Here is a 20,084-nt window from a genome sequence, read left to right on the forward strand (position 1 = left end):
GAAAAGTGACATCTTAAGAATATTAAATCTTTATATTTTTAAGGTTTTTAAAGTAATCTCTAAACCCAACATGGGGCTCACTTAAAACCATGAGATCAAGAGTTGCATGCTCTACTAACTGAGCCAGCCAGGTGCCCCTAAAATGTTTCTTATACGTAGCAAGTTAGCACTGAATTGTTACAAGTGATTATGTCATCAAGTGAGCTTGAGAGTGTTAACAAGATTTTAAGTGCTTCTCTGTGTCTGGCACCTTGAATAGGCTCTATGAAGGGTAAGAAAATTTCTATTATACCTGCTCTGGTAGAACATAGTTTTATTTACAGAGATAAGAGTAACATATTAAATAATTAGGTTTGAACAGTGGTGAAGTTTAAGGATAGTTCAGTGTGCATTGGAATAGTGAGAGGAGGCCAAACTTCGTAGGATTGTAGAAGATTGAGAGAGAAAAGTTGATTTCGGTTCAAATGAACATCTGAATAAGGACTTGAAAATAGTAGCAACCTTTTTTTTTAGGTTTAACCTGTCATTTATTTATTTTTATTTTTAATTTAATTTGATTTTAATTCCAGCATAGTTAACATACAGTGTTATATTAATTTCAGGTGTACAATGTAGTGATTCAACAATTCTGTACATTACCCTATGCTCTTCAATGACAAGTGCACTCTTTAATCCCCATCACTTATTTCACCCATCCCCCCACCCACCTCCCCTCTCGTAACCATCAGTTCTCTATAGATGAGAGTCTGCTTCTTGGGTTAACGCTCTCTCTTTTTCCTTTACTTGTTTGTTTTGTTTCTTAAATTCTACATGAGTGAAATCATACGGTAATTGTCTGTGATTGACTTATTTTGCTTAGGATTATAGTCTCTAGATCCATCTATGTTGTTGCAAATGCCAAGGCTTCATTCTTTTATATGGCTAAATAATACTTCATTGTGTGTGTGTGTGTATGTGTAGCTATATATATATATATATATATATATATATATATATATATATATATATATATATATGGCAGTATAACTGTGTGTATGTGTATAGATACTTACATACACACACACACACACACCATATCTTACATTCATCTATTGTAGGCTGCTTCCATAATTTGGTGATTGTAAATAATGCTGCTGTAAACACAGGGGTGCATGTATCCCTTTAAATAGTGTTTTTGTATCTTTTCTGTACATATCTAGTAGTGTGGTTACTGGATTGTAGGGTAGTTCTGGTTTTTAACTTTTTGAGGAACCTCTATCCTATTTTTTTCTTTCTTAATTTGTTTTTTAACATTTTTTGAGAGTGGGAGAGTCAACAGCACGAGCAGGGGAGGGGCAGAGAGAGAGGGAGACACAGAAACTGAAGCAGGCTCCAGGCTTTGAGCTGTCAGCACAGAGCCCAGCATGGGGCTCAAACCCACAAACTGTGAGATCATGAGCTGAGCTGAAGTTGGAGGCTTAACTGAATGAGCTGCCCAGACACCCCAGAAACCTCTATACTGTTCACCACAGTGCCTACACCAGTTTGGATTCTCACCAAGAGTACAAGAGAGTTCCTTTTTCTTTACATTTTTGCCAACACTTATTATTTATATTTTTTATTTTAGCCATTCTGACAGGTGTGAGGCAATATCTCATTGTAGTTTTGATTTGCATTTCCCTAATGATGAGGGATGTTGAGCATTTTTTCATTTGTCTGTTGGCTACCTATATGACTTCTTTGGAGAAGTGCTTGTTCATATCTTCTGCCCATATTTTAGTTGGATTATTTTTTTGGGGGTGTTGAGTTGTGTGAGCTCTTTGTATATTTTGGATACTAATCCTTTATCATATATGTCGTATGCAAATATCTTCTCTCATTAAGTTACCTTTTAGGTTTGTTGATTGTTTTCTTCGCTGTGCGGAAGTTTTTTATTTTGATGTAGCCCTAATAGTTTATTTTTGCCTTTATTTCCCGTGTCTCAGGAGACATATTTAGAAAAATATTGCTGTGGCTGACATCAGGGACATTACTGCTTGTGCTCTCTTCCAGTATTTTTATGGTTTTAGGTGTCTCACATTTAGGTCTTGAATTCATTTTGAATTATTTTTGTGTATGATGTAAGGAAGTGGTCCACTTTAATTCTTTCATATGTAGCTGTCTAGTTTTCTCAACACCATTTGTTGAACAGACTGTCTTTTTCCCACTGGATTTTCTTTCTTCCCTTGTCAAAGATTAATTGACCATATAGTTGGGGGTTTATTTCTGGGTTTTCTATTCTGTTCTGTTGATCTATTGTGTCTATTTTTGTGCCAGTATCATACTATATTGATGACTACAGCTTTGTAATATAACTTGAAGTCTGGAATTATGATGTCTCCAGCTTTGCTTTTCTTTTTCAAAATTGCTCTGGTTGGGGTACCTGGGTGACTCAGTCAGTTAAGTGTCCAACTTTTGATTTCCACTCAGGTTATGATCTCACAGTTCATGGGTTTGAGTCAACATCGGGCTCCACACGGATAGTGTGGAGCCTGCTTGGGATTCTCTCTCTCTTCCCCTTTCTGCCCCTCCCCTGCTTGCACTCTTTCTTAAAATAAACTTTAAAAAATTTCTCTTGTCATTTGGGGTCTTCTAGGGCTCCATATAAATTTTAGTATTTTTTCTCTAGTTCTGTGAAAAATGCTGTTGTTATTTTGATAGCAGTTGCATTAAATATGCAGATGTCTTTGGATAATATAGAAATTTTAACTATATTTGCTCTTCCAATCCATGAGCATATAATATCTTTTCATTTCTTGTGTGTCCTCTTTAATTTCTTTCATCATTGTTTTATAGTTTTCAGAGTATAGGTCTTTTTACCTCTTTGATTAGGTTTATTCCTAGGTATCTTACTATTTCTGGTACAATTTTAAGTAGGATTGTTTTCTTAATTTCTCTTTCTCCTGCTTCCTTATTAGTATATAGACATGGAACAGATTTCTGCACACTGATTTTGTATCCTGAGACTTTACTGAATTCATTTATCAGTTCTAGTAGTTTTTTTTGGTGGAGTCTTTAGGGTTTTCTAAATATAGGATCATGTCATCTGCATAGAGTGATAATTTTACTTTTTCCTTACCAATCTGGATTCCTTTTTTTTCTTTTTGTTGTCTGATTGCTGTTGCTAGGACTTCAGAGTGAACACCCTTGTCTTGTTTGTGATCTTAGGGGAAAAGCTCTCAGTTTTTCCCCACTGAGTATGATTTTAGCTGTGGGTTTTTATTTAAGGCCTTTATTGTGTTAAGGTATGTTCCCTCTAAACCTACTTTGCTGAGGGATTTTATTATGAATAGATATTGTACTTTATCAAATGCTTTTTCTGCATCTGTTGAAATGATCATATAATTTTTATCTTTTTTCTTATTGAAGTGACTATCATGTTTATTGATTTTCAAATACTGAACCATCCTTGCATTCCTGGAATAAATCCCACTTGATAGTGAGAAATGATTTTTTTAACATATTGTTGGATTCTGTTTGAGTAGCAACTATTTTTTTGGTACCAGAAATCATAGTAATGTTTTTATTTAAATGAAAAAAGAAATGAATGTGTTAACTTCTAAAATTTGTTTCTTAAAATTTATTTTGTCTTCCAGGAGTCTGTCTTGAACTATCGTTTAGATCCTCTTGGCATTGTTGATGGTTTTACTGCTGAGGTAGGGGCAAGTGGTATTTTCTGCCCCACACATTTGACTCTTCCAGTTGAAGTGTCATTCTACAGTGTTTCAGATGATAATGCTCCCTCTCCTTATATGGCAAGTATTTTAAAAAATTGTCTCTGTCTGCTAAAATCAACCAATTAAATCGCAAGTGTCTTTAAATTTAAAGAAATTTAATACTGCAATGTGGTAATACTTGAAAACATAAAGCATTTCCTAAGAGAAAACTGAAGGCTGAATAGAAACAAAAGTACTGACATGTTATCTCACAACTTCTTTCTGAGCTAGCTCTAACAACAAATATCCTCTTTTGCATTTGAGGATCTGCTGAAAATTTACTTGTTTCTATGTGATTAAAAAACATGATAAAACTTTTATTAGTGACACTATGATTTCATATCTTGCTGAATTCAGACAAATTCTCAAGTACTTACTGTATACTCTGGTCCCATAAGTGTTGCCTTCACATGTGATCCTCATTTCAGGAAGATTTAGGTAAAGATTTGGTGAGTTATTAAGTCTTCTGTGAGACTCTTTCACTCTCTTTATGCTGTTTGTTTCAAGACCATTTTTTTCTAATCCTAGAGTTGTTTAGAATACTAGCTATTTCTGTTTTCCACACTAATGTTCTAGTGGAGAGTAGGATAGCTAAGTAAAAGCACAGTTTTGACTCAATGATCCCATGATTACGTCTTTCCCATTTTTTTATTCTGATCACTTGAGATAAAATAAGCCTTTAGCTGCAAAAATGATACTGAGTTTTGGTGCATGTTTGGTATCAGCCCTTTTACAAAAGACAAAGAAAGAGAAGTGGCTAACCCTGCAAGTCTATACATAGTTTACAGTAATGGTCTCAAATAAGGGGTCACATCTGTGTTTTCATGTTAGGTCTTACTTTGAGAAATACAGATTGCTATAGTTATAGAAATATACAGCCCTGGCCTTGCAATTTGAATTTTCTAGCTTCCCACATGGCCCAATTGCTTCCTCTAATATCCTTCTCCACAACCTTCTAGATTTTCAAGAAAGAACTAAAGGTTGTGAAAAGAGAAATCTATGTAATAGACAACAAAGGAAAGGAAGTTATACATTTTTAGGGACTTAAATATAGCCTACTCATTGTTGGCCCCGTTTGCTTAAGGAAAGTTGTTTTAGCCTTACTCCATTTTAAGAGTAAAATGAAGAGCCTGATCAGTGTTTCATACTTCGAATGAGAAAACATAATGGTGTCTGCTCATTTTTTGTAACCTGTCATTAATGTACAAAGCCCCCAGTGACCATTAAGGTGGGTTAGAAACAAGATAAAAGAGTGAATGACTGAAATCAGCTCAAATAAATATTTTTGAGTGAAATTCACAAGGAAGAGAGAATTTGAACTATGCTTTTTAAAGAGTAGAACAGCATTAATCTTGACCTTGGTTGACAACTAAAAAGATAGGATTAAATGATAAAGAGTTTTGTCACTCTCTCTAGAAAGTACACACAAATGGTTATAACTTTTGAATAGATACCAGAAAGAGTATGGAATCAGGTTATTGAGTTGAGTTTGTCTGTCCTTTAAGAATCCCTGACTTACTCAGTTAAGCATCCAACTTCGGGCTCAGGCCATAGATCTCAGGGCTTGTGAGTTTGAGCCCAGCATTGGGCTGACAGCCCAGAGCCTGCTTCAGATGCTTTGTCTCCCTCTCTCTGCCCCTCCCCCTCCCTTCCCCTCCCTCCCTCCCTTCCCCTCCCTCCCTCCCTCCCTCCCTCCCTCTCTCCCTCCCTCTCTCTCTCTCTTTCTCTCAAAAATAAACAAACATTAAAGAATCCCTGACTTACTTTTCTTTGATAATATTCTTCAGTAAACTTTCCATTTTGTAATTAAATTTTTTCTAAGTTAGTTTATTCATTAGGAATGGGTTCCTTTTGCAAATGACCCAGTCCAAATCTTAGAACACAAATCTTTCCTACTATAAATTAATAAAATTAATCATATTTATTTAGGGAATCTTATTTACATTCTTGTAGTTTAGTGTGTTTTTAAAGGACTGATCACATTTTGATAATATATTTCACAGACCAGCAGAACTGAGATACCAAATTCCTACTTGTTACCTTAGGACCTCTCATCACAAATAATACAAATGACTCACAAAAGATAATATTATATACAGAAAATTCTGTTTTTGTGATATATAACTGGTACAGGACTTTTCATGAAATAATTCCTTAAAGATTAACTCAAAAAGCCACATGATATCTCTCTCCAATTTGGGTATCACTGGTAAAAATGTTCTCCAACTGTTACATAACAACATGTCACTGTTTAGAAACTATTGAATGGTGGAACCAGGTAGAATGGTCTAAAGAAGGCATGCCAGTGGTAAATTCATGGTACGACTTCAATTATCATCAGATTAACAAGACCATATGTTATCTTTCTCTATTTGTAATTCACCAAATTAAGATAAACTTCTTTCAGTTTTACTTACTGCGTGCATATTCTCTATAGTAGAGTAATTTGTGGAGTTTTTGTGTAAGATTTTAATTCTGTTTATCTTCATCTTTCTTTTCCATCCTTGAATACCAGACAAAATGTATTTTTCTTCTTTATGTTAAATAAAATAACTTTTGGGGCACCTGGGTGGCTCAGTTGGTTAAGCGTTGGCTCAGGGTGGTAGGATTGAACCCCACAATGGACTCTGCACTGACAGAGGAAGGCTGCTTGGGATTTTGTCTCTCTCCCCACCTTTCTCCCTCTCTCTCTGACCCCTCCCCTGCTTGTGCTTTCTCTCTGTCTCAAAATAAATAAATAAACCTTAAAAAAAATAAATACAATAAGTACAGTAACTTTTTTTTTTTTTTTAATTTTTTTATTTTATTTTTGGGACAGAGAGAGACAGAGCATGAACGGGGGAGGGTCAGAGAGAGAGGGAGACACAGAATCGGAAACAGGCTCCAGGCTCCGAGCCATCAGCCCAGAGCCTGACGCGGGGCTCGAACTCACGGACCGCGAGATCGTGACCTGGCTGAAGCCGGACGCTTAACCGACTGCGCCACCCAGGCGCCCCAATAAGTACAGTAACTTTTATAGGTAGAAACATGAATATTCTGACCAACTAAAATAAATTTAATTATTAAAAATAATTATTAAATAATTAAGTTATTTAAAATTACAATAATAAATAATAAAATTCCAAATAATTTCCCAATTTCTGTCTAAAATTTGTAATTTGCTAGTGCCCCTACTGATCTTATGTTGCTTAGAGATGGTTGTAAAGTGTTGGCTTAACCTATAAAGTTTTAAAAATACACATACTCTCTTTATAAATTGATTTAATTATTGCTACCATGTTCTGAAAACTATTAGAATTGTATGTATCAAAGGAAATAAGCGTAGGCTTGGTAGTAGTAGTTTTTGCCCCACCAGTTTTCTTATACGTATTTAGGGGAAGGAGGCAAGGAAAGAACAGTAATGTATTGCCTATAGCAGTGCGATTATGAAAGGTAGCTATTATTTGGATATATTTTACTTTTTTTTTCCTGAAACTAGGAAGAAGAGGGGCATTATATGCCACAGCTTTTTTCACATAAAGCAGATCATAAGAAATTGTTAAAGCTTCATTATTATTTTGGTTAGAGATGCAGTTTGTTAATATGCTGTTTTTATGCTTTAAATGACCACGTGGTAAATCACATTAGACAAGAACAACATATGTCCTTTCAGTGCCCATTTCCACAAACATTTCCTAATATTAATATGTTAATTTAACAGTCTAAGGATGGCATTTGATTCACATAGCAGAGTCTGGCTTTCCTTTTCACCTTTGTGCACTTTTTCTTTTTACCCACCAACCCTGGTCTTTCTTACAAATCCAGCAAAAATGTCTGATGGGACAGTCCTGTTTTATATTTACTTCAGTTGACATGTTTGGTCATGTACAATGTAAAATGATGGGATATGAAATGCAGAGCATGCATTTATTCTACTTAACTACTCGAAACTATTTCCCCAGTTAAAACCAATGAAACAGCCCCCTTTCTAAGAATTAAATATCACAGTTACCACCTGTGGTCGTTTGGTCATCTTAGTTCTCCAGAAACTTGCATATATTCAATTCTAGCTTTCCTTGTTTTAATTTATACGTGCTTCCCGTTGTTTGGGTTTCTGTAGTGATTAGAACATCCTTCTCAGAAAATTATGTTCTCTAGTATAGGGAAGTATAGTACTTCTTAAACTTTAATGTACATATGGTATCATCTGGAGGATCTTACAACTACAGCTCTGATTTGATAGATCTAGGGAGAAGCCATAAATTGTGCATTTCTAACAAGTTTTTAGGTGATGCCGATTATGCTGGTCTATATCTAGTCAGAAATCCATATATGTAATTTAACTCACTGACTAAAGAATTTACTTCACTATTGGCTAAGACTTAGACCCTTCTGCATTCTTTACTTTTTGTATGTCCAAAGAACAATAAATTAGTTGCTTTTTCATTTCTCTCTTTCCACATGATACAAGAAAATAATCCTGTCTTCTAACTGTATTTCCTTTTTAAGGAACTTCTATATTGTATATCTTAATGGAAATTTCGAACAGTGTAATGTTATTTATTTCAACATCTGCAAGAAGAACAGTAAATTGTTTCCTTTTGGGTGGGACCCTCAATATTTCATACTCAGAATGTATCTATTGATGGGAATGTTTTTGCATACAAATAGAATTCTAAAATTTTAGTAGTTACATAATTTATTATACTTATTTTAGCCTTTCATATACATATGCATCAGTTTGTACTCAATTTGTCTTCTTTTATTTCAAGGGTGTGATTACTTTAGAGTCCCTTGGTAAAAGGGGTTATCGAGTACCTCCTTCAGGAACAATACAAGTGGTATGTGTTTTATAGTCTACAATTGCAATAATCATTCTCTCACATACATATAGAACTTAGCCCTTTCTCCTGCTACTGCTGCTGCAACAACTTTGGTAAGTAACAGTGGGGCTGCAGCTTTCTTTGGAGTTTCCCTGCTCTCTGCCCCAGGAATGGCCATGTGGGGACCTCCATAAAAGGAAAACATTAATAATCTAATCAAGGTGAATGCTTTAGAAAAAGAGTATATGACAGTTTACGTAACTTAAATAGAGCTGTTTTCAATGTAATTAGAACTTTACTAGTTCCTTCTATTTAATATAGTAGTCAGACTGAGATTGACCTATTTAAAAGGAAACCTCAAATGCTAGTATTGCTTTGGCAGGAAAACTTGGGAAACAAAATTATATTATCCCTGGTGTAATAATTTCTAAATTAACCTACTAAAATGGTTACACCAAGTAGAAATGTAGTCTGACAGATGTGAGGGCAGAGAAAGCATCTTTCCTTTTGGTGTAGCTGTTGATCTAGTTTTGGCTCAGGAGAATTCCTTGAGCCCAAAGCAATCCTTCATCATCGTTGGTCTTGGTTTTTCAGAAGAGTAATTTGATACCAAGGCCAGTTTACAATTGGGTTCATCTCCAAGTCAGACCCAGGATAATCTTACATGCCCAAAAGTATATTATAAAGCTGGCTCTAGCAGACTGACAAGAATCTAACTGATATTTGTCAGTTATACCTCAAGAAAGTTGAAATTAAAAAAAAACAACTAAAAAGTCTAGCTAAGTTCCTTATACTCAGGATCTGGTCTAATTCAACAAGCCTTTTTATGCCTTATGGCCTCAATGTGATCAATGCTTCACCAGACCACTTTTACTCATCACTATTGTTCAAATACAGCAAGGAGTTTTCTGTACATTTGCTTAGTTCACATCACACAGGGATGAAACATGGTATTATGTGATACATTTGTGTGCAATATATATATTGCAATATATATATATAATTTTACTGAGGAAGAATCATTGCATATTAAAGTAAGACTTTTATGTTAAATGGATTTCTTGAACTAAAAAGAGTGATAATCATCTTGTTTTCTTGCCCTTGGCTATGTAGTTCATGTGAAAGCATGGAAAAGCTAGCTATCAGTTGTCAAAATAATGAGGCATAAATCCCAAGGCAGCACGTTCATACCCCTTTGTTTGAGGACTACCAACTTTAATGATTAATTTTAAATCTGAAATTTAGGTGTGTCTTTCATTCCTTATATAGTTTAATTATTTATAAACATGGTTTGAACTTTTAGCTTGCTAGTTGTTGTGGTTGTTGAATGTATTAGCCTTAATCTTAAGACTCACTAGATTTCAAAAGTTGGATCATAATATTGATATATTTCTCATTTTGATTCAGTGAGTGATGTCCAGTGCCACGGATGAGCTTCTGAAAGCACGGGCACCAAGTTACCTATTGATGTGTTGGTAATTTGGTTAAAGTCAGATCAGCAGCTTGGGATCTTGTTTAAAAATTAGTACTTTAAAAAATAATATTCCTCTGGTTATTAATAGCCAAGTATCAATTGAATTTAATTCAGTCTTAACTAAGGATACATATTTTGGTCTATTATAATATTGATGATTTTACACTACAGTTTTTGAAATGAATCCAACTGTGAGAACATGAAGTATTATTTAGTCTACTTGGTAACTAATAATACACCTTATTTTCTAAACTTGGAAAAATTTCCAAATAAGAAAAAGTCTCTTTTTTTAGAACGTTTTTAATTTTATAGTAACTATACATACCTAGTATACCAAAAAGTCTAGTTTTACCTAGCTTTTTTATTTTAAAACAATTTCTATTTACTTATGATCAAAATGTGATGAAAATTAACATTCTGTTTTGAGTACTTTGGGGTTGACACACTTTAATAAAGCTAATGTTTGAAATAAATGAACTGGAATTTTTTAATCCAGTAAGGGTGTATTTTGCTTACTTTAGTGGAAGCATTTGTAAAAATCTGAACAAAGAGTAAAAGTTTATATTGTCTAATATGAAATTTGTGACTAAAGATTTTGATTTGTTACAGGAAATAAATTGAACCATTTTTTAAAATAGTGAATATCTTTTCATAAACTTATAAAATGTTATTAACTTTAGTTCCCAAAACTAAATTATATCCAGTGGGATTAACTTCTTATTAAAAAGTCTATTTTATTATTGGCACAATTATTTTGCATCAACTCAATAAATCACTTTTTTAAGAATAATTTTTATATTGTTTCTTCAGACCTTATTTAACCCTAATAAGACTGTGGTGAAGATGTTTGTTGTGATATATGACTTACGAGATATGCCAGCTAATCATCAGACATTCCTACGACAAAGAACTTTTTCTGTACCTGTTAAACAAGAAATGAAGAGAAGTGTTAATAAAGAGAACATCCGACATACAGAAGAACGGTTATTGCGCTACCTCATACATCTGAGGTGATGTTTCAAATAAATATGAAAATATGTTACTTCAGAAGAACAACTCCAAATTTTTTTGTTTATTTTAACATGTGTCACTCTAGACCAGTGCCCCCTTGGAATTTGCTTAATTTGGAAACTTTTCATATGCCAAGATGCAGAAAACAGAGCATATCTTCCTTCATTCATTGTTACTTGTTGAATTAAGGAAGTTTTCATTTATAGCTATGTAATGTAAAATATTTTATATCAAAACAAATTCTGACATATCTGGGGCAGTGAAGCACATTTTCTAAATCAATGCTGTTCAATGGAATTGTAATACGGGGGCGCCTGGCTGGGTCAGTCTGTAGAGAATGGATGACACTCTTGATCTCAGGGTTGTGAGTTCGAGCCTAATGTTGGGTGTAGAGATTACTTAAAAATAAAATCTTAAAAATATTGTAATATGAACTGTATATGTAGTGCTGTATATTCTAGTAGCCACATTAAAAAAAAAAAGTTGTTAAGAGGGGTGCCTGGGGGGCTCAGTTGGTTAAATGTCTGACTTCGGCTCAGGTCATGATCCCATGGTCCATGAGTTCAAGTCCCCCGTTGGGTTCTGTGCTGACAGCTTGGAGCCTGCTTTGGGTTCTGGGTGTCCCTCTCTCTGTGCCTCCTGCTTGTGCCCTGTCTCTCTCTCTCAATAATAAATATTTAAAAAAATTACAAATAATAAAAATAATAAAAATAAAGTGATAGAAAAAAATAAGAAACAGGAAAGATTGGGGTGCCTGAATGGCTCTGTCAGTTGAGTGTCCAGCCTTAATTTCAGTTCAGGTCATGATCCCAGGGGTCATGGGATCAAGCCCTGCATCAGGCTGCTGCTCAGCACAGCATGGAGCCACCTAATAATCTCTGTCTCTCTCTCCCTCTCCACCCCCATTTCCCCACTCACACTCTCTCTGAAATAAAAAATTTTTTAAAAAGGAAACAGGAAAGATTAATATATTTCCTTTAACCCAACATACCCAAATGTTGTAATTTGAATATATAATCAACATAAAAATTATGAATGAGTTATTCTATGTTCTTTTATTGCACTAAATATTTGAAATCAAGTATAGGTTTTATACTAACAGGGCAACTCAGTTTGAACTAGCCACATTTCAAGTGCTCAGTAGCCACATGTCGCTAGTGGCTACTGTATCGGGCAGGGAAGTTTTTAACCCTCATGTATTCATTCAACAAATATTTATGTGTTAAGTATGTTTCTGGGTACTAGGGAACAGCAGTGTGAAAATCTCTTTTCTCATAGAGTTTATATTCTGGTAATTCCATCAGAAATACCTTTCCTCTAACTTGTACTACCCAGGTCACAGCACTAGATTTTGAAAAACCATTTGTTTGCCCTTGAGGTCTATGTTGCCAGTATCCTGGGGTAAGGTTGTGGCCCTGAAATCCTAGTGCAGTTCTCAGGCAATGAGCAAATCTGTTGGTTGGGAGAGAGCTGAATAGTCTTTTGCCTGTAACTTTGTTCTTGGTAATTTTCAGAAGCTATTTATAGTAAGTTATTAACCACATCAGTGACAGTAATTCATTTTAGCCTAACTCCTTAGTTCAAAGATCCTATTCATGAGGAGGAGGCACCTCTCATCCAGAGTGCAGGCAGAAGACCTCTTTAATCTGCTGCTAATGGTGACTGCCAGCTTTTTTTCAAGAGATCTGCCTTGTGGTCATCAGGAGTACATGAAGACTGAGCTGTCCACTTAACCCCATACTTGAAAAAGTCTATTAATGGGTTCCCACATAGTACTGCTTATCCTGGGGTCTTCTGTCTGGTGTTCTACATGCTAAGGACATGTTGAACTGGAGCAATGTTTTTAAACCAAACTCTACACTACCTGACATGAGCCTAATGTGAAATGTATACAGATTGTGAAAATGAAAATCTGAAAACAGACTCTGAAGACTTTTTTAAAAAGAGAAATGGTATGAAATAGCAGACCATAAGAATAGATCCCAGCCCAAGCTAGGATAAGATTCAACTCTCTCTAAACTTCCATTCGATACCATTCCTCTTGAAGTTTAACCACCATAAATAACCAACATTCTCCAAAGTAAACATGAACTACCCCAGCTTTTATATAATCCCCACAGAGTGATTAGATACTTTAAATGCTGTAAAGAAACCTCTTTGGGAAGTATACCATATATATGTATGAGTATGGTGTACTTCCCAAAGCTCTCATTTTTCTCCTTCAGATTGAGAAGGTGAAAAAACTTCAGACAGATTGAAAGAGTGAGCTGGCATTCAGCTCGCATAAAACTGGCCACCAGATTTTTCAGCTAATTTAGGAGTAAAATTCATAAACCCAAAGAGTATTTCTGCTATGCAAAGGGTAAACCAGAGAGATTAGCACAAAAGGATATGTTTGACTGTCTGCCAGATAAGTTTATATGACAAAAGACTCCAGCACCCTGTATTATGTTATAGGTATTAGCAGGGAATAGATACAGTTCCATATACAGTATTTATAACCATTTTCACTTCACTACAAATTTTTGTTTTTTTAATGATGATTAGGCTTTATTAGCTAGCCATTACTGATGATAGGAGTAATTGTCCTCAATAGTTGATTATTTTCTGTGGTGACTTCTCAAGTGTGGAATCCATTTTAATGTATTCACAATTGGGGAAGGACAAGTTATATGAAATAAGGCAGTCTGTGTGACTGTAAGATGCTAGGGCTGCAAAGCCCAAAAGTAGTATAATTGACTGATATGAACTGAAACTTGACATTGTAGATAAGGGAAAGTGCATGTGTTATGGTGTCAGAGATTTAAAAAAAAAGGATCACATGTGAAACAAGCTTTATAGAAATAAGAAACATCTCTGGGGCACCTGGCTGGTTCAGTCAGAGGAACATGTGACTCTTGATCTCAGGGTCATGAGTTTGAACCCCACATGGGATGTAGAGATTATGTAAATAAAAAAATACCTCTGACATTGTAAGAAGGAAAGGGAGTATGGGATGTTTAGGGAATAGTAAGGAAGAGGCACTTAAATAGCAGCACATACTTTAGCAATGTAAGACTAAGTATCTTGTTAAACAGTTACTCTTAATATTGGTAGCAAGACTCCTTCTTGTTTTCAAAATTTACTGAACTTTATTTTAAAGACTCATTCCCTGAAATAATGCATCTTTTTGTTTGTTTAGGTTCCAGAGTTCTAAATCTGGAAAGATCTACCTCCATAGAGATGTACGGCTCCTGTTCTCTAGAAAGTCAATGGAAGTTGATAGCGGTGCTGCGTATGAACTCAAATCTTACACTGAATCGCCAACAAACCCTCAGTTTTCACCAAGATGTTGATAAGGAGTGACAATTTAAAGCGTTCGCTCAGTACCCAAGTTTGAAAGTAAAAATTAGCATAGAACGGAGTGCACCAATTAACATCTAGGAGGGTGGATCCTCTCCTGTTATCCTGGACCAGTTTTTATTAAAGGATTCCTGGAATGAGATCCACATATTCCAAGTAGACTGGAAACACTCATGTCCTAATCCATTTTGTACTGTTGAAACCACTTCATTGGACATGTTGCAATAGCAACCCCCCCTTCCCCAATTAGATTAGTGTTTACACATTTTATTTCTCAGTTATTTAATATTTAATGTTTTCCTTAATACTCAAGTGATGTTTGTCTCTAGTGTTCTAATGTAGCACAAATCCTATGTAAAATCATACTATGTATTTTTGACATTAATGTTGAAATCCAAAATATATGCACAAGTCTTTAATTTTGTGTGTGATGTGTTTTAAGTACTATTCATTTAATTTATTGAAAATGAGAATGAAATGTTGAGCTTCTTTAAGATTAACGCACTATGCAAGCATGTGTACTTTTTATATCTCCAAGGTTTAGTTTTTACAATATCCCATCCTGGTTGCTATCTCACATACTAGTCCTGTAACATGCTGTTTTTGGCAGTGCAACGTGGACTAAGCTGCTTCACATTCCCTTTGCAAATTCAGATCATTATGCCCATTCATATTCCTTCTAGAACTCCTTACTCCCAAAACAGTTCTATTTTTCCTTAATTGCTACTACAGAAGCTTTACATTAAATTGCTGTCCCATGCTAGATAACTTTTGCAAATTGTTAAAAAAAATGTACTTTGAAAACAAATTAATATTTATATTGTAAATATACGCAAAAACAAAGAAACGTGTATTTGGCTTTTATTTTTAGATGAGATCTTCATGTGATTAAGTGAATTTCTGATAACCATCAGACAGTTTCCATTCTAGCTTTACAGCTGACAAGAGGGGAAGGAAGATGTCTTGAGCCTCTTCCCCAAAGAAATTTATCATGTTCTTGCTCAGGGTCACAATAGGAAAACCACTGAGGAAGGGAATTAATTGAGTGCATCAAAAGCCCTCCTTCCATCCCCGTAAAAAGAAGAATGGTTTTAGATGTTTGTGCAAGGACAGTGGACAACAGCAGATCAGATAACAAGGCACAGATACTGGGAATGCTGGTACAAAGCAACAAGTGCAGGTTAGAGAAGACATACTACTCAAGTAGGCCACACCAAGAGACCTGGGAGTCAAAGATCAGGTGAGCGCTTTGGAATTTTGGAGATGAGAAGGTCCTTATATTGGGACCCAGATAATGGATAGACTATTCAAGGGAAATCAGACCAGTGATGAGTATGTGACTGCAGGCTGTGGGGTGGCCAGCAAGAAGCCTCTTATAAATAACTTTTAAAATACTTGCTGGGGCATCTGGTGTCTCCATCACTTGAGCATCCGACTTTTGACTTTGGCTCAGGTCATAATCCCAGGTGTGGGATTGAGCCCACATCCAGCTCCCTGCTGAGCATAGAGTCTACTCCCCCCTCCCCCGCCCCCCGCTTGTGCATTCTCTTTCTCTTAAGTAAATAAATAAATAAAATACCAGCTCAAAGAGAAAAGGCCACTTACATTCCATAAAGCTAAAAAAAAGTTTTCGATGGCACACATTTTTGAAGACTTATTCTTGATTTTCAGGCTGTGAAAACAACATGGAATTAGGACCCAAAATGTTGGGATTGTAATTCTAGCTCTAATAGCATCTGATGGGACTGACTCCAGGAATCCTCTAACCTTTCTGGGTCTGTGTGAGAGAATGAGAGTATTGATAATATGCCTTCTTAAATTGTCATATGATTTTTGGAATTGGCATTCCAATATATGTATCTAGACTTACTCATTTGACCAAAGTAAATATTGACAATTTTGAATGAAACTTGGAAAACACCAAGTAGTTAAACCATCAAAATGCTTTAAAAAAAAAAAAGTTATTCTTTGACCTCTCCAATAATCCAAAAATTAGTAATATATGTTGGATAGAGGTGTCTTCTTATGTGGATACCTCACTGTAACCTTTCTAGAATTACTGCTAGTACATGGTTTTTCTTGTTTCTGGGTATTTTAAAGAAAATTTCAAGAACATGATTGCAACATCTGATTGCATCCTGTGCCCTTCCTGGGAAGGGAAACATGCTGGCATTTTGTCCCTCTTCTTCTTAGGGTCTTTTATGCCCATGTTTTTTCCACTTGAGGTATGGTGACCAAGTACAAATCTGCTCTCCCTTGCCCTGGCACTATCTCTATTGTAATAGTTCTTTTCCTACCTGTCTTTTGTCACAGGCAGAGTCTTTACCACTCTTGCCATATCATGCCTCTTTGTATTCATAGACCATGTCACTAGATTGAGTGTTGGCATGCAGGTAAAGATACCAGCAGACAACCTGTCCACCCGTGGTAGGTAATGGGGATCTCCTCATTTACCACAGGCTCACTTGACAGTTCTGCACTCTAACCCAATAAGTCATACTAGTAATTTGCTTTGAAAAAGAACTCCAAGTCACAAACAACGTGCAGAAAGTCCTTGGGAATTTTCTTATCAGATGAGAATTAAAAATAGTGATGAAATGGGTGGGGACTGAATGGAAGGCATCCAAAAGAAGATTCCTTCTTCCTGCCATCTCCCCAGACCAGGTCTTTGTCATTCCCAGTCCCAGTCATTCCTTTCTTTCCTGAAAGAAAGGAAAGCATTTCTCTTTCAAGGCTTCGTTCTAAGGATCTTCACTCTTACTTAGGTTTGTGAATCAAGTGGTGATCCTTTTTCAAACTTAATTTTAAAAATTCATGCAATATATGTTCATTATAAAAATTTTCACACTACATAATTATGTAAACATGAAAGTCCCTTTCTCTGTTCACCCTTGTAGCTATCATTTTACGGAGGTGGTCGCTGTGAAACTTTTGGCATTTGACACCCCATATGGTCTACTGGATCTAGGAATACAGTGTCAGTCTAGATGGGAAGAAGGCTTTTCATCATGGTAGGAATTCATTCTCAATTCCTAAAACTATATGTGCATTGGAATCAGCCCCTTTTACTCTATCATGGATCATCTATGAAAAAGATGCCCTTTCTAAAAATTTTTATTATGGAAGTACAGTTGATGATATGTATTTTAAACTTGGACACTGGGAGGAGGAAGAGAACATGTGAATGCCTACTATGTGCCAGGCACTGTAAACAATTTATATGTTATTTAATACTTACAGCCATACTGCAGAAAGTATAGATATTCTATAATGAAAGAAAAGGAAGCTTGAAGAGCTTCCCCAGAGTCTCACTGTTAGTAGAAGAATCAGGAATCAAATCTGAGTTAAAGCTTATGTCTTTTCCACCCTACTACATGGGCATTTTGCCTCTTTTTCCATTCTTTCCACTAGTATTTATGGCCTGGCATAGAATATATTTTTCATCAATATTCTTGGCAATACAGCTTATAATATGTGTGTGATAAGTGACATATATAAGGCCTGCCTATTAATCATTGTGGGGGGGGGGGGGGAGGGGGAAGACTTAAAAAGACTTCAGGAAGGAAGGAAGGAATGTCCTAAACCAACTCAGAGGCCATCCAACTTAGTATACTGTCAGGAGGCACTCAAGTTAAGGGAAAGTTTAGAAATACATTGTGGCAAATATTTTATGAGATTTAAAATGTTGAAAGTTTGTGAAGTCTCTTCTAGACCCCACTGTTCATCATTATTTTAAATTCATTCAAAATTTTCCTGTCTGAATTTTCAATTCATATAAAGATCTCTCATCTCAGTCCCTAGAGAAGTGGCATCCTCCAATTTCTAAGTTCCATTGCCAGTACTCAAGTGGTTGAAACTGCTCTCTATAGTTATCTGGCCTGTATTACCTATTCAGGTAATCTTTGTTCCCTGGGCTTAGCTCTCAGAAATCACCATTTATCCTCAGGGGTTGTGGTACTCAGTGGCTCAGTTGACTTCCCGAATGTATCTTCCAGGCTCTTCCTATAGCGTCCTTTTATTAAAAATATATTCTGTTCTTGGGGCACCTAGCTGGCTTGGTCAGTAGAGTATGCAACTCTTGATCTCAGGGTTAAGTTTGAGCCCCACACTGGGTATAGAGATTACTTAAAAATAACATCTTTAAAAAAATAAGCTGGTGCCACCTTCCTCGAGGATACCTGGGCTAAGGAACCAGTGCCAGTTGCATCCTTCACTAAGGAGGCCTCGCTACAATTCTGCCCATCCTTAGCCCCTTCATCAAATATGCCACCATAATTGACCAGGCCACATCCTACAACTATCCAGTGCCCCTCTGAGATGATGGGGACATGCCCGATGTGCCCAGCCACCCCCAGGACCCCAAGATCCAAGCCTGGAGTGGATGAAGAAATTGTGAGCACTGCTGGTGACATAGAGGAGGCCACTTCCCCTCTGGCCAATAAAATGCAAAACGCAGCCACAAGGGGGTAAATGTATTCTGTTCTTGATCCTTGCTACAATCTCAGCAACGATGTAGGTGGATTTCCTCTCTCAGCTGCTTGAGGAATGGATGTGGTGGAACATTATTTCCTTGACTCGTACAAACTCTTGAGCTAGTGCACCTAAGCCTCTAAAAGACCTCTGGTCTTTTTAAAGCTTTTTACACTTACCAAGTTCCAAGCCTGAAAAATCTTGTGCAGGTGTGGATCAGAATCACCAGGGGAGCTTTGGTTAAACATGAATACTTGAACCTTGCCTCAGACCTAATGAGGATCTCTGTTAATACGGTTTTTCAGTGATTCTAATCCCTGTGGCTAATTTAATTAGTTAAAATGATATAAAATTTAAAATTCAGTTTCTCAGTTGTACTAGTCACATTTTAAATGCTTGATAGTCAAGGGCGCCTGGGTGGCTCAGTCGGTTAAGTGGCCGACTTCGGCTCAGGTCATGATCTCCCAGTCCGTGAGTTCAAGCCCCATGTCGGGCTCTGTGCTGACAGCTCAGAGCCTGGAGCCTGTTTCAGATTCTGTGTCTCCCTCTCTCTGACCCTCCCCCGTTCATGCTCTGTCTCTCTCTGTCTCAAAAATAAAATAAAACGTTAACAACAACAAAAAAATGCTTGATAGTCAAATATGGGTAGTAGCAATTGTATTGGTAGCACAGATAGAGAATATTTCCATCATCACGGAAAGTTCTATTGCATAGCACTGATCTGGAATACATAGATGGCAGCTGAACCTATGAGGTGGAAGTGATCTGGAGAGTGTAAACTTGAAAAAGAAGGGATCCAAGGATAGAACTGTTACAATCCTCCCTTTAAGAGGCAGGAAAAGAGGTGTCAGGGTGGTTCAGTTGGCTAAGCATCTGACTCTTGGTTTTGGCTCAGGTCATGATCTTGCAGCTTGTGGGTTCAAGCAGCTCAGAGCCTGTTTGGGATTCTTTCTCTCTTTCCCTCTCTCTCTCTCTCTCTCTCTCTGCCCCTCCCTGCTCTCAAAAAATAAACAAACTTAATAAAAAGAAAGAAGCAAGTAAAGACTCAACAAAGGAGATTAAGAGGAGATGGACAGAGAAGGAGAGAATAAGAGAGTAGTATCCTAGAGATCAAGAGAAAAAAGTTTTGAAAAACAGGATTCTGGTGATTAGTGTGCAATTTTAAACATTAAGGTACATGTTTAATTAACATTAAGGTACAAGGTTAATGATGCAGGGGAGTGTTACCTGGGGAAGCATGGCTTCTCACAT

At 36.3% G+C, this 20,084-nt stretch overlaps 1 protein-coding gene across 8 annotated transcripts in view; it reads left to right on the plus strand.

Moving 5' to 3' along the window:
* FAM214A (family with sequence similarity 214 member A) overlaps nt 1-15,210 on the plus strand; it is a 116,250-nt gene extending 101,040 nt beyond the window's left edge. For 7 of the 8 annotated variants that reach the window (XM_042941982.1, XM_042941983.1, XM_042941980.1 and 4 more), the window contains exons 10-13: nt 3,615-3,773; nt 8,486-8,554; nt 10,821-11,020; nt 14,203-15,210. In XM_042941982.1, the coding sequence (XP_042797916.1) occupies nt 3,615-3,773; nt 8,486-8,554; nt 10,821-11,020; nt 14,203-14,356 (582 nt within the window). In that variant the 3' untranslated portion in view covers nt 14,357-15,210. Of the gene's footprint in view, nt 1-3,614; nt 3,774-8,485; nt 8,650-10,820; nt 11,021-14,202 lie in introns of those variants that run through there. The other variant, XR_006203576.1, reaches the window with a different exon arrangement.
* The last annotated feature ends 4,874 nt before the right edge of the window (nt 15,211-20,084 follow it).

Source organism: Panthera leo, chromosome B3 (genome assembly GCF_018350215.1).
Source record: "Panthera leo isolate Ple1 chromosome B3, P.leo_Ple1_pat1.1, whole genome shotgun sequence".
Taxonomy (NCBI): Eukaryota; Metazoa; Chordata; class Mammalia; order Carnivora; family Felidae; genus Panthera; species Panthera leo.